The following is a 15,451-nucleotide window of genomic DNA, read 5'->3' on the forward strand; positions in this document are numbered from 1 at the left end:
TGGATTTATTTCAACAAGTAAACAAGGAGAAAAGAGGCCATCAAAATAAAAAGAAGAATAAAAAGTTTAAAAAATACAATATTAACGGTTTAACTGCGTTTTTTGTGCTGCAGTAGTATTTTGTGTTTGCCCGCGTGCGGGCAACGTTGAACGGGTCACAGCTTGCGCAGCTCACACCCAAAAAACATATACTATATATGTACATATTTATATGCGTGGATGTGTGTGTCATGCGTGTGTGCGAAGACAGACTCGGTAATAAAAACAACAATAAAAACAAATGGAAAAGTTTGAAATGTATTAGAAATTAATCAGCTGTAAAGTTTAATTGCGTTTTGTTATGTTCTATGCAATAATCACTTGAAAGTTCCGCGACTTACAGATGCAACTTCGACGTCAAAGGCCGTGCCGTGCCGCGTAACTTAATGGACTCTTTGCCCTTACCCGTATGCAGTACAACTGCTTTGTGCTGCAACTGGGGACAATGATGCCGTAGTGCGCAAATGTTGGCCGTAAAAATTTCGACATAAAGTGCATTTGGTTGTTAATCTAAACTATGTTTGAGATAAAAAAAAAGGGGACTTTAAATACTAATGGATTGTAACTTTGGCCAGCGCATAGAGTATGCCAACTTCGCCATACAATTTTCAAATTTATTTTTTGACTTGTTCGCCATTGCCATTGTCGCCGCCGCAACCCCTCCCCGCTGTGCATATTTGTAGCTATAATGTATGAATCATACTAAATATAAAGTCAATCTTTTTGGAGCTTTAATCCATACGGCGAGCTAAAATGTCAAAATTTACGAGTTCAGTCAATGAAATCTGCTCTTCTATTGTTTATTCTACAGATTTTTTTTAATTTATTCATCTACACTTTGCTGTTAAGTTTCGTTTACCAAGCCCATTATCTTTTAAAATATAACATTTTATTTCAGAATGTTAGAATTAAAGCCAATTTAAACATATCAAAGATTTTCCAAGTGCGATATATGTACATATAAATTCTAAATCGCTGCCATCTTATCAAAGTGGGCGGCTAATTTCCATCTGTTTGCTTTTGCAATAACTCGGCGCCACCTTTTGATTTATTTCCCATACAGAGAACGCGCTGGCTGCGACGTTAATTTGAATGGAAAGAGGAGCTGCAAAGTAACAAAAACAACAGCAATATGCACTTAATATGTGCACCAACGCCAACAAGAATTAAAGGAAAATTTGCTGATAACAAGGAAAAACAGAATCGATACTGCACGCGAAACAATTGTCTTTTACAAGCGAAAGATCAAGAGAGTGCGACAAAAGGCGCCAGAGACAGAGAGAGAGAGAGAGAGAGAGTAGCTACTTTAATTATAAGTACATATGTACATATATTTAAAATATAGTTAAAATATATCGAAAATAAGCTATGGCCGATATGACATTTTCAAAGGACAAATACATGTGCAGCAGATTCGCAATTGATCTCTGGAAGTACGATCCGCCAGACGTTGTCCATCTAACATGCCTGATGCCTAACGGGCTGATGCTCTATTTGGTCGCCAAATCAACGGCCACCATACGCGAGGTTAAAGTGGAAATGGTGACACAGGCAAAATGTGGCCCATTGGGCTATTTGATTAAGGATGCCTGCGATTATCTGGTATATGGCATCTCGCACTACACCATCGAACCATATACGGACGAGACGAAGCGTCTGTTTGAGGTGCAGCCCTACTTTGGACTGTTGAGTCTGGGTGAACGCACGGATACGACAACCTTTTCCAGCGACTATGAGCTGACCAAAATGGTAACTGATATAATTGGCAAGTCGTTCGATCATCAGAACACTCAGGGCACACCGGAGGTGGATCACTTTCGTACAAAAGTGGCATTAATCTGCGATAACATCAAAATAGAGCGATCGAAATATTCGTGGCAGCAGCGTTTACTTTACGAGCATCCACTGCGGCTGGCCAACTCGACAACCATGCCGGAACTCATACGACAACGACATCCGAGCTCAGCATTTCTTATTGCCGTCAAGAACGAGAACGATCAGAGCACGTTCACGTTGTCCGTGGTGGAGAACGATACACCGCTCTCATTGATCGACAGCACACTGCAGAAGATGAATCGTTCGCAGATGAAGATGAACGATCGTGCCGCCGACTATATACTCAAGGTGAGCGGCCGGGATGAGTATCTGTTTGGTGATCACCCACTGATACAGTTCCTGTACATACAAGAGGCGCTCTCCGATGCGGCGGTGCCGAATGTGGTTCTGCAGTCGGTGCTGCGGCTCGAGTCCTACATCAATCATTACAGTGAGCAAAGTCTGGGCCTTAAGAGCCCACCAAAGCCGGATCGGCAAACCACAGCTACACTGCAGAAGCCCATTACTATGTTGTGGGATTTGGAGGAGGTTAACTTTACATTAACACTACATGGCGTCACCAATGTCAACTTTGATCGAGCACGCGCCTTTAAAGTGGGTGTCCATGTTGGGCTCTACCACGGCAAGCGCAAGCTGTGTGCCCAGCGCAGCGTTGATGCATCCAGTTGTGGCAGTTCACAAGACTTTCAATTTGATGATAATGTAATGGAATTCGATATACAAATGCGTAACCTGCCGCGCATGACGCGTCTGTGTATTGTGGTGTTTGAAGTAACCAAAATGTCGCGTTCGAAAAAATCTTCTAATAACAGCAGCACGCTCAAGGATGTGTTTTACAATAATAATCCATTGGCTTGGGTCAATACCACGCTTTTTGACTACAAGAACCAATTGCGTAAGGGACGGCAAACGCTATACACCTGGACCTATGCCGACGATATACAATCGGATGATGTCTTTTATCCTCTGGGCACTGTCGAGTCGAATCCGCGCAAAGACGGTTGCGCCATGGTGCATCTGACATTCCACCAGGGCGCCAACGACAGCAGCAATGAAGATGTCTGCTACCCAAGCGAGGAAGAGGTGCTACAATATGCAGAAGATCGTGCCAACCGCGATAAGCAACAGCCAATGGCAGACACTGAGAAAACGCTCCTCGGTGTCCTGCTAGCCAATTATTCGGGCAAAGATAAAATCTACGAAATGGTCGATCAGGATCGCAATACCATATGGGAGCGCAAGTGAGTTAACTAAGGTTGCGTAATCTTCAATCGACTTACTGTATACTTATCATAATTTATGTTTTCAGAAACGATATTTTGCGCGAATTTCCAGAAGATCTGCCCGTGTTGCTGCACTGCGTCTACTGGAAAGACCGCGATGATGTGGCCGACATTTGGTATCTGCTCAAGCAGTGGCCGCTAATCTCCATCGAACGCTCGCTGGAGCTGCTAGATTATGCCTTTCCCGATCCAGCAGTGCGCGGATTTGCTATCAAGTGTCTGCATAATCTCAAGTAAGTCCCCATTGTGATCGTACAAAATGCTCTTTAATTTCTGTATATTTCCTCGCAGGGATGAGGATCTGCTGTTGTACCTACTGCAGCTGGTGCAGGCCATTAGGCACGAGTCGTATTTGGAGAACGATCTGGTTATATTTTTGCTGGAGCGAGCCTTGCGTAATCAGCGCATAGGACATTACTTTTTCTGGCATCTGCGATCCGAAATGCAAACGCCCTGCATGCAGACTCGCTTTGGCCTGCTTCTGGAAGCTTACCTTAAAGGTTGCAAGCAGCATGTGAAACCGCTGCGCAAACAGCTCGAAGTACTAGAAAAGCTTAAGCAGGGATCCGTGATAGCTAAGAAGGGCAGCAAGGAAAAAGTGCGCAACGTACTTCAGAAGTTCCTGCGCAACGAGCACAATAACGGCGTCTTCCAAAATATCCAAAACCCCTTAAATCCAAGCTTCAGATGCAGTCGCGTGACGCCCGATAAATGCAAGGTGATGGACAGCAAGATGCGACCACTCTGGGTGGTTTTCGAAAACGTCGATCAGACAGCCAACGATGTGTACATTATATTCAAAAACGGCGATGATCTGCGCCAGGACATGCTTACATTGCAAATGCTCCGCGTCATGGATCAGTTGTGGAAGCGTGAAGGGTGCGTGGTAGATTGAAAGTAGTTAAGAGATTTATTAATAATTCAAATATATCTGTTTTGATAGATTGGATTTGCGCATGAACATCTACAACTGCATCAGCATGGAGCAACGTTTGGGCATGATTGAAGTGGTGCGTCATTCGGAGACAATTGCGAATATACAAAAGGAAAAGGGCATGTTTTCGGCAACTTCGCCATTTAAGAAGGGCTCGCTCTACAGCTGGCTTAAGGAGCACAACAAGGCGCCCGAGAAACTTAACAAGGCCATTAACGAGTTTACGCTCAGCTGTGCTGGATACTGCGTTGCCACATACGTGCTGGGCGTGGCCGATCGTCATTCTGACAATATCATGGTTAAGCGCAATGGACAGGTAAGCAAATAAGATCACATTTTGTATGTAAAAGTAATCATGCTATACATATTACCCTTTCAAAAGCTCTTCCATATTGACTTTGGCCACATTTTGGGCCACTTTAAGGAGAAGTTTGGCGTGCGTCGGGAACGTGTGCCCTTTGTGCTTACACACGACTTTGTCTACGTCATTAACAAGGGCTGTATCGATCGCGAGGCAAAGGAGTTTTGTTATTTTCAGACTTTGTGCGAGCGTGTAAGTTGCAACATCGTTCAGGTTCTAGTTAACAACATCTAAGAAACAACTTCTCTAATATACTTTAGGCATTTTTAATATTACGCAAACACGGCTGCCTTATACTATCGCTGTTCTCAATGATGATTTCAACGGGACTGCCGGAACTGTCCTCCGAAAAGGATTTAAACTATTTACGTGAGACTTTGGTAAGCCTTGCAGTTTAATTATATTGCACATTCCGTACGCATCTAACATATATTTGAACAGGTGCTGGATTACACGGAGGAAAATGCGCGCAAACATTTCCAGGCAAAATTCAGTGAAGCTTTGGCCAATTCGTGGAAGACCTCACTCAATTGGGCCTCGCACAATTTCTCTAAAAACAACAAACAGTAAACTACAAAACGCAGTAGCAGACGACTATAATTTTTTATTGCGAGATAAAAACAAATGCACACAGACAGACACACTCCCTCACAATCCGCAGCTCCTGTTACTTTTCGGTCTACATTTCTATGTTTCCGTTTCCGGATGAGGCGTAGTACAATTTTTTATATAATACATAATACCGAGTTCAAAACTATGTATTCACTATATAAGGCCAATACACACCCACACACTTACACTATTAGAAAGGTTATCAGCCCATACGCTTCTGTCGCCCCATAAGTGCTCCAACAATTTTTTCTTTTCTGTAATGTTTTGTTTTCAACTTGTAAAAGTGTTTCCAAATAATTTCGTTCTTTTGTTGCTTGATTTACCCACACCTATACAAATTATGATGAATGTATCCTATTATTATATATATTTAATCTAAGCGTCTAACTTTTTTGCATTGGTTAAGTTGTACGCTTATAATAATTATTTAGGTTATTATGTACTCTATTGTTTTTTTTTCTAATTTTGTTGCAATAACAAGCAACATCAAAAACACCTTTTGTGTTTTATGGTTTTTTGAAATATGATAATCTCGGTGTGTTTTTTGAAAGCGTGGATCTGACAGAAAATTATACATCATATTCAGGATATGGCATACACTGCAAATGTTGTGTATTATTGATTAATTGGGAGAACACAAAATTGTGCTTGTATTGTAAGCATTGCATGAGGATTATTATAGGTCTGATCTTTAATGAAGTGATCCTTCTTGTGACTTAAAATAAAAAAGGTCATGATTTTGATGTGACCCAAGAAGAAGACTTCATTCTATCGGAATCCACTTGCATTTAATTACAAATGCAGCCAGAAAGATGTAGGGCTTACTTCACCCAATTCAGATAAGCCGCTGACCAATTTATCTTAAAACAGAAAATCCGCAGCTACTGTAACTTTTTGTCCACATTTCTGTGTTTCCGTTTCCTGAAAAGTTGTAGTACAATTTTTTATATAAACCATTTAACTGAGTTAAAACTATGTGTTCACTATTTTAGGCCAATTTACAAACACAAATACCCAATATATTAATATATACAAACTGTCTATATGCTTCTGTTGTTCCACACTGCTCCTATTCATTTTTTTTTTGTCAAATTGTAACAAATGTTTTCAAGTTTTTTTTGTTCTTCAATTGGCTTTGATTTCTTACAAATGCCCCCATACACAAAAACCACTGACATATACAAATTATACTGAATGTATCCTATTATTATATGTATTAAATTTAAGTTTGTAACTTATTGTAAATTATAAGTTATTATACTATACTCCAATTATTCTCTTTTGATGCAATCGCAAGAAACAATATTTTTTTGTCTAATGGTTTTTGTAATCTTATGCTTATCTTATAACGCATTTTATATATATATGAATGAATGATGAAAGCAATTCAAAGGAACTAAGTACATATATACATGAAAAACAATTGCAACAAATATATTAATTACGCCGGGTAATTCATAAATGTAAGCATGCATACACAACATATATACATATGTAAAGGTGATGTAACCGAAACATACAACAAAATTAAATAAAATGTGCTTCTTCAATAGACTGTATGCAACACCAATATCGATTGTGTTTTCTTAAAGTAGAGTTAATTTTAGACGATGCAAATACAATTATTTGCAAAGAAACTTATACATATTATAATATCAAAGACAATATAAATACCTACTAAGACATTAATTCGCCCTGTCCCCAATTGCAATTTGCACATGGATGGGATGTGTGTACACACAAAAGCATGTTTGTTCATGCTTTTATCACTGGATTCAATGTCGCTACTGAAAAAACCAATTTTAGTAGTTTACTTGCGCCGACCATGACCTCTCCCAAAATTATATTTACATATCACTTATTTGAATCGCGATGTTCAAGTATAGATGCAGTATATTTCGGCTGATAGCCTTTACATCATCCTCATATAAACGTAATGTTTAAATCTTATATACTCTGTGGGAAGATCATAATTTCTTGATTTTGCTGCAAGGTAGGTACTCAATATTTTAATACCCTAAAAGCTTTTTATATAAAGTAAATGAGTGATATGAGAGTTAAGGTTAAACTAATTGACTGTTTACAAAATTTATATTAAAAGCTGGTTAGGGTATGGATAAATATAGGCGCATAATGACTACCGGACAATTCGAACCCTGACCTCCAACCAAGGCGACAAAACCTCCTCATTTAAATACAAGTAAATAAAGTTATTTTGATATATCTTAATTTAAATTATATCTCATATAATAATATAATCCATAGATCAATTTAAATAGGTTTTTAAATACCATCATCGGCTTAAAAGTTATCCATTCTCTCCTGACTCCAAGCTCAGTACACAATTTATGAAAACATAATCTCGGAATAGGCCGAAAAATACTTTACGTAGATCGTACGTGTAAAGCTTTTTCGCTCCATGTGCTTCAAAAATTAGCAACATCAGAGTATTTGAATTATCTTTGGTAGTATTCTAGGGGTCTAGGAAAATACAAGTTTTTTAAAATGAAGCTTTTAAACTTACCACTTGTGGAAAATATTTGCAAATATTCTTATGCATTAAATATTAAGGTAAATCAAGGAATATCTAGAAATGCCGCAATAGTTTTTATAAATCATTTAGTATAAATTTTATTTGACATCAATAATTCAGTTTCAGTTTTATGTATGTATATAAAATATATTATTTGTTTTAAAACTAGTTTTGTTTCCGATTTACTTTACACTCATCTCATGACCATATAGACGACGCAGTATTCAATATGTATTTACTATACTATATAACCCTATCGCGCGTTTTTCAGTTAGGTTCGCGGTTCTAGTATTTGAAACCTCGCCAAACAGCGTCTGAAATGCACACAGTACATTTAAAAATCGACGTTGCCAGCGATCTACATATAAACAAATGGATGAAAAATATTCAAAACAACGCTACAATTTCATCAAACAAAAACGTTGTACACAGTACCGATATTATGATTTAAAAAAAATATTATAGACCCTATGTGGAACAATTCAAGGATTTTTGATATTATGTTGAATCTATATTTTACGTAACGCTAACTATGAATAACATGTTAGCGTTCATTGGGAAATATTTAGGTTACGGAATCGTTTAGATTTTATTATTGTGTATACATCAATATATCAAGTTAATATCCTCTAAAAAAATAGTTGTATATTATTAAAAATATGGGTTATTTGTTTACTCATTTGTTGCTGTTGCTCTTACATGGTTGTCTGTGTAAAAATACTGTATTTACAAATATTACAACTATTTTTACTTATAGCATAACATATAAATAGTCATTTGTGTTATATAAATAATTTAGAAAATATGAGAAATATTTTTGTCTTTTTTACTTTTAGGAATATATATTTTTTTCATTTATTTGTATTAGTTTCAGTTGTACGAAATATAGGTCTGTGTTTCTTGTAAATATTTTCTGTATATATAGACGTAGCATTCTTTTTGTACATTTTTGCAATTCTAGTGTTGGCGATATTGACCATTTTATATTAAGTACAGCCATACAGGAAAATTCTCTGTGCTTTCAATTGAAAGGATTAAGATCAATTCAAACAAGCTTTAATCTTGAACTTTTCAATTAAATATAATATATTTGAAATATCTATATATTTTATAGTATTTTTATCAAATGAAAACATAGCAAAATATAATCAAAAATATTTTGCTATAGATTCATTTGCAATTTTAAGAATTAAGAGATTACTAGAATGATTAATTGCAAGATATGTTAAAAAAATATAAGTATGGCCAGGACTTAATACAAAATCGAGTGTCAATTGTTTGAAATTTGCATCTGTATTTTGGACCTCATTTGTATGGTATACCGTTAAGCATGCAGTTTAGAATAACATGCATGTTAATAGTTTTGTATATGTGTGAATATTTCAATTTGTAAGTAGTTTTTTCGTGGTACATTACTCTCCGTTTTTAATCCCTAGATTTATTTTCATGTTCAAAGGCACACGCATTCTTTAAAAATCTGATTTGCTTTTTTTTGTAAGTTTTTCTTATTTTCAAAGTGTTTTCTTACATACACACATGCATATAAAAGTAAGATGCAGTCGTATATGTTAAATTTATTACCGTTTTTTGTTTTCTCTCTAAAAATTTTAAGGTTCAGTCTGTTTCAAGGAAATGTTTTGATAAGAAATCTTATGCCCGAGTTCTCAATGAGCAGTTGAAACAAATGTTTTTTTTTGTTTTGTTTGTTGCAACTGGACATTGATATGACGGCATTTAAATATTTTTTGAGATTCTTTAAGACGTGCATCCTATGGGAATTTAAAAAAAAATATATATATATACATATATATATATTATATAAATTTACTCTTAAGTTTGGTTATTGAATATGTCGGCCAAATAATTTAGTTGATTATTTATACTCCTAACTGATTGCATAAATAGTTTTCGAACGGTTTTGAAAACATTCTAAAATTTATTTCGATGAACTCGTAGTTTCCTATTTTTTGTTGTTGTTGTTTGAATTGTCTCTCGGCCTTAGAATAAACCCTAGCTAACTTAATGCAAAACAATTGAGTTACAACTAATAAATAGCAGCTAACTTATGTTATAATTTTATGTGTGTAGTGTGGTTTGAATGTCATCTTAAGCGCTACTAGTGCAATAATGTACTTAACTCGAAGGGTTGCCCACAGACACTGAAGCAGCTGGGATGGAAGGGGCCATGGGGAATGCTGGAGTGGGGGCACGTATGTCTCAGTGTTTTGACAGATTCAGTGGTAAGTCTGAAATTAATGAAAATTAATTTATATATCTGAACTTTGTATATCTCTCAATGGGGCTCACCTGAACTTAGTTCATTCCTTAGACTATTATTTTGAAACATTTCGGATTGTACTGAGTCGGGGCCGCTGCTGACACCGCCACCGTGCGCTGCACCTGCAGACGTTACGGACGCACTAGAGCTGCCCGATGAGCTGGAGACGGTGGTGCGATGACTGGATGCTGCAGACATTTGGTCAGTACAAATATCAGTCAGTTTTGGCGTGTGCGTTCTGTGCTCGGCCAAATGTGTAGGCGGCGTATTATGATGTGCTATCGCCGCTGGATGCGTTGGATGTCCCAAATGCGGATTCGATGTTGGCTGCCCAAAAGCAGAGGCTGCCGCAGCCGCTGCGGCGGCCACGGCAGCCGCATTCACATTATTGTAGCCAAAAGGATGATACGGCGATTGTGGCGATAATCGCGCTCCGACCGCGGTACTCGTCTGTGGGTGCGAATGTGGATGTGGTGGCGGTGGTGGCAGCAGTGGCGATGCACCCGCCTGATAATGCTGCACCCACAGCGGATTATGCCGCAGCGCGGCAAGCGTCGATATGTACGGATGGTAGAGCGAGGGCGAGACTACCGATGGAATGTATGCAGCTGCAGCAGCCGCAGCAGCAGCGGCCACTGCTGCACTGCTTGTTGTAGGTGTTGCATTGGTTGCTATTCCATGCGGACTAGCCGTACCGCTTCCATTCAGCTGCGTCGGCGGATACATGTAATAGTGCAAGGGCGACCCAGCAGCTGCAGCCGCAGCAGCGCTAGGCGAGCCACGCTGCAGTTGAAGATGCCGCCGTTCCGGCGACGATGTGCTGCGCTCGCCTGGCGAGGGGCAACTGTTCGCTGTGTTGCTGCTATTGCTATTGCTTGCCGTTGGTGAGGCGAATTCGCGTCGTATCGATGCAGTCTTCTTGGGCACAGTGCGGTGCGGCGTATTGGCAGTGGCGGCAGGCTCACGTGGCGAAGCGCTCGATGAGCGCGGTGGCGATAGCAGATCACGCGTGCCGCCGCCGCCTGCCTGTGGAATGTGCGGCGAAACAGCAGCGCCTACATAAGGCGCATAGAAGGAATGATGCTGTAGATGCTGTGCATGCGCCTGTGCCAACTTATAGCTGTCTGGGGGCGTGCGTCGTCCATAGTCGATAGGCAGCGGTGATCCCGCAGCGGCATAAGGCGGCGAACGTTGCTTCTTGCTGACCGCATGTGACGGTGATTTGCCGCCGTTGCTACTGCCCGTTTCCGGTGACTTGGGTGAGTTGAGCAGCGCGCGTGGATAGCTTGCGGAGCTGGCGTACAATGAATGATGATGCGGATGATGCACATTGCTGATTATTGTGGCCGGCTGATCGTGGCTCTTCTTCGAGGAGGAGCTGCTACCGCTGCCGCCCAGCAGCGAATGTATGCTATAGGAGCTATTCAGTCGGGTTGGCTGCGTTGGGGCAGCCACTGCTGCTACTGCCGTTGTTGTAGTTGTGGCCGTGGTCAGCGCTTTGGCCTGTGGCGGTGCCAGATTCATGGGCATCGACTTACTAGCTACTGCGCCGGTTGTTGAACTGCCTTTGGCGCGGCTACGCTTACCACCGGCACCGCCGCTACTGCCTCCAGCTACCCCACTACCATTGTTCACGCAACCATTGTTATCCTCCAGCGATACCTTCTCGAATTCACGCAATATTCGCTTGCGCGGAGACACATGCTGATGATGATATTCGACTAGACGGCTGGCAGCCGCTGCCGACGATGGCGGCGAGACCTGGAAATCAATAGATATATTATGCGCCGGGAAAACTAAAGAATATTCATAAACTAGAGTAGTTTCTTATTCGTAAAGAAACAAATGCGAACTGGTCACGTACCTTGTGCGCCAAGGAGTGACTTAGACTACCGATGGCTCCGCCACCGCTGCTGTTGCTGCTGCTTCGCTCTGCTGTTGACGCCATTGCTGATGCTGTTGCCGCCGTCGCTGGTGTCTTTGACAATTGCTCGAGGCGCGCAGGCACGCCATCAATTAGTTTCTGTATGATGCTATTGAGCTTAGCTCTGGGTTTCTGCTTTTTAAGTCTTATGTCTGTCGTCTTCATCGTTGATGTTGATGCTGCTGCTGCTGATGTCCTTGTGTCAATCTCGCTACCTGCCTCACACTTTGTGTGGGCCTTGAGATCGCCATTCAGTTCACTCGCACTGCCGTTTACCAAGCTATCGCTCGTTGGGGCCGTCACGTCGTCCACTGTCACCGACATAGCATCCTCATCTTCGCTTGTGTTCATTTTCTCCATGGTTGCCTCCGCTTTAACTGCATCAATATTCGAATCATTACTTGCATTGGAACATGGCTTTGATTCCGACTCTGTCTTGTCCTCATTCAGCTCCTCTTTGATCGCTACTGCTTTAATCTCATCCGGCTGTTTTTCCGCCGCTTTTGCATCAGCTTCAATAGCCTTTAGCGTCTCATCGCCATTTTCGTGCGTGGAAACACGCTCAAAGATCGAATGATGATCCTCGCTAGCGAGCGTTTGCTCGTACGGACGACGTCGCTTACGCATTGCAGCCTGTCGCGCACTTTGGCTAAGCACATTGTACCTGGGACGCTGGTAGAAGAGCGACAGTTCTTTGGAGATGCCACGACGCGGTCGCGTCTGCTTCCAGGGTTGGTCACGCTGCCAAGGCGATGACTGTATGGAGCTATTGTCATCCGAAACTGCAATCATAAAATTTGTTAAGATTGAACTCTTGCATAGGTTTATAGCTCTGGCCCACTTACAGCTTAACGATGTGGAATTCTCGTTCTTTGGATACGTTGTTGTCACTGCCGACGTGGGCGTTACCGTAGCCGATGTAGCTGCCGATGGAGTACGAAATGGCTTGCGCGGCACTGATACCCAACCATTCTTATCGCCATCCTTAGCACGTGCCAATTCCAATATAAATTTACCATCTGCAAAATATAGCGGATGTTTTAAATATTGTTTGAAATAAAAAGAGCAGGTAAGATAAAATAAACAAACGTCTATATAGAGTGTATTGGTTTTGTGCAGTGTCCGCCTGGACTCGGAAATATGGCGACTTCTTTACTGACCTTTAAAAAACTGCAGCCGTCCTCCATAGCCGGACATGCTATTGTTGCTGTGCGTTGATATCGGATGCCTGCCCATATCAAAGCTACTGCTTCCGTTGCCTGTACCGCCAAATTTGCTGCTCTTTGTGGCGGTGGCACTGGGCCCATTCAGTGCGCTGTAGTCCAGTACACCGGCCATAACATCGGCGGTTGCTTTTGGAGCTGCAACGCCGGCAGCGGCGGCAAGGAGCGCCGTAGCAGAGGCTGTCGCCATAGTGAGACTTGAGCTGCTACTGTTGCTGCTGCTGTTAGTTTTAGTCGATGATATTGTGGGCGTGGTGCCATTGGATGTTGCTGCTGATGAGGATGTAGCTAAAGTTGTTGCTGATGGTGTCGGTGCTGCTGCTGATGTTGGCTTCAGCTCTGGTGCGGCGGGCAGTTGAAATGTGACAGCAGCTGCAGCTGCTGTTAGCAGTGTTGCCGCCGCTGCTGCTGCTGCTGTGTTTGTGCCGTTTATACCATTTTTGAGTAAAAACTTTGCAGCCGCCTCTGCAATTAAGAGCTCGTTGTTGTTGTTGCTGCTGCCGCTTGTACTGTTACCGCTACTACTACTGTTGTTGTTGTTGTGGCTAGTGCTGGTGCTGGCGATGCTCGTCGGACTGCTGTTGCTGCTGTGGATATTGCTCTTATTGCCGTTACCGTTGCGCTCATCGGTCATTTTTTCAGCCGTACCAGCAGTAGCTGCAGCATTTTTACGCCGTACATTAGTTATGCTGTTTTGTTGCCGCTATACTTTACATCAATCTCTATATATACATATATATTTGGCTGTTTCTGTTTCTGTTTCTTCTAGGTTTGATTTTTTCCTATTTGTGTGTTGTTTTTCTTTCAGCATACATGCACACTCACACACACAGTTTCACACATTTGTCGTCACTGTTGATGCACACAACAGTTATATTCACTGCTGTTGAGAAACACTAAAATACAAACAATTAAAAATGTTTTTGAGTATTATATTGTCGTATTTATTCTTGTTTTCACACGCTCGCATTTTGTTTTTATATATCTTGTGCTCCATCTTCTTACTCCACACTTTGTTACACACACATTCATACACACACAACATACCCTACACATACACACATGTTTTTACACAGACAAACACTTTCCACGTTAACTCAAGACACGAGCAACACTCGCTACTTCACTCGTTCGCCTCTCTCTCTCTCTCGCTCTCTCTCTCTCTCTCTCTGAGCGAGTGTCCGGCGCTCACACCCAAGAACGTTGCTGCGTGCTCCACCAACTGCCATTTTGTTTAATTTTTAATTTAAGCGTACGTTTGAATTTACATGCATGGTTGCTTTATGTGCAACAACAACAAGCGCACTATGGAATGTGTCCTAGGTTATGAACAATTGAAAACTTTTAATTACAATCAACAGATACCGTTGCAATAACAATTACAGTTACTTGTAGCACGCAGCCGGCATATAGTTAAAGCACGATAATTAATAAAAAAAAATAATAAAATCTACGCATAATCACAAATATGGTTATCAATACGTCCCATTGGACTTCGGACATATACATACGTACACATATGTACTGCCATATGTTTAAAGATGCTGTGTAACTCACAACGAAATTTGTTGCCTACTCAACGAGCTCGCTTCATATCAGTATAACTTGTAAATCTATAGTTGCACATTTCATTATTGTTCTCTAAGCGCGCACAAAACATTGTTTTTGTTGTTGTAAATTCCTTGCACAGAGCGAGTAGTTCGCGGCCGTTGATTATCCCACAAATTGACGGCGTCGCGCAGCAAAATATGCCAGCTCGGCACCGTATTGGGGGAGCGTCTGCTATCATTTTCATGTTGTTGGAAACTCAACAATTAGTTATTGGTAAAGACACATTTGCATTTTGGGTTTCAGCTTTATTTGCAGTGCGCACCTTTTTTGTTATTTATTTTCACACACACTAACAATTAGCACGCATTTGGTTGGAGGGAGCAGGAGCACAAAGAGCGTAGCACCACACAAAACGAAGCGGAAGAGGAGGAGATAAAATAATAGAAAAAACGTTCTCCAATTACCAATACCTTCGGCAATGTTTTTCACATTTTCACACAAAGCGCGCACACGAAAGTACATAAAATATAAAGCAAAACGTTGTGGTATCTTTGTTAAGCACTTTGCAACTATTTTAAACGAATAAATTACTAAATAAATACGTTAAAACTTAATTTTAAAAAATTATCAACGAAAAACGCAGTGCTCAAGCACAGACGGTAGGGAAGTTGATATCGATTGCAAATATCGATGATTAAATGTGCATACGATATTTCTGAGCTCACAAATGCTATAAATATCGATGTTTTTATTAATATCAACAATGCAGATGATGGCGTTGCCAACTAAGCTATGCAAAATTGTGCGCACAATTTAAAACATTCTGATGTACATATTTAGATTAGAGTAAAATATTTATCTTTATTTGATTGGACAG

The 15,451-nt window shown here is 40.8% G+C and overlaps 2 protein-coding genes across 3 annotated transcripts; one reads left to right on the top strand and one right to left on the bottom strand.

Annotated features, from left to right (window-relative positions):
* The first annotated feature begins 46 nt into the window (after positions 1-46).
* LOC115771801 (phosphatidylinositol 4,5-bisphosphate 3-kinase catalytic subunit delta isoform) lies at positions 47-6,635 on the top strand. 2 transcript variants are annotated; one of them, XM_030717671.1, is made up of 8 exons: positions 47-255; positions 1,103-3,116; positions 3,185-3,391; positions 3,450-4,037; positions 4,102-4,408; positions 4,475-4,645; positions 4,714-4,833; positions 4,895-6,635. In XM_030717671.1, exons 2-8 carry the CDS (start codon positions 1,408-1,410, stop codon positions 5,021-5,023), a joined length of 3,231 nt encoding a protein of 1,076 aa, XP_030573531.1. In that variant the 5' UTR covers positions 47-255; positions 1,103-1,407; the 3' UTR covers positions 5,024-6,635. The 2 variants fall into 2 exon arrangements, with proteins under 2 accessions (XP_030573531.1, XP_030573532.1); XM_030717672.1 differs by lacking the exon at positions 47-255 and having other exon boundaries at positions 287-3,116.
* Positions 6,636-8,775: 2,140 nt separating this feature from the next.
* LOC115771868 (protein hairless) lies at positions 8,776-15,201 on the bottom strand. Its single transcript, XM_030717747.1, has 6 exons — positions 15,045-15,201; positions 12,961-13,745; positions 12,646-12,819; positions 11,741-12,582; positions 9,906-11,637; positions 8,776-9,844 (listed from the first exon to the last, which is right to left on the bottom strand). The coding sequence occupies exons 2-6, from the start codon at positions 13,655-13,657 to the stop codon at positions 9,816-9,818; spliced, it is 3,474 nt and encodes a 1,157-aa protein (XP_030573607.1). The 5' UTR covers positions 13,658-13,745; positions 15,045-15,201; the 3' UTR covers positions 8,776-9,815.
* Between the last annotated feature and the right edge of the window lie 250 nt (positions 15,202-15,451).

This window comes from Drosophila novamexicana, unplaced genomic scaffold (assembly GCF_003285875.2).
Source record: "Drosophila novamexicana strain 15010-1031.04,08,12 unplaced genomic scaffold, DnovRS2.1 tig00000108-arrow-pilon, whole genome shotgun sequence".
Lineage (NCBI taxonomy): Eukaryota > Metazoa > Arthropoda > Insecta > Diptera > Drosophilidae > Drosophila > Drosophila novamexicana.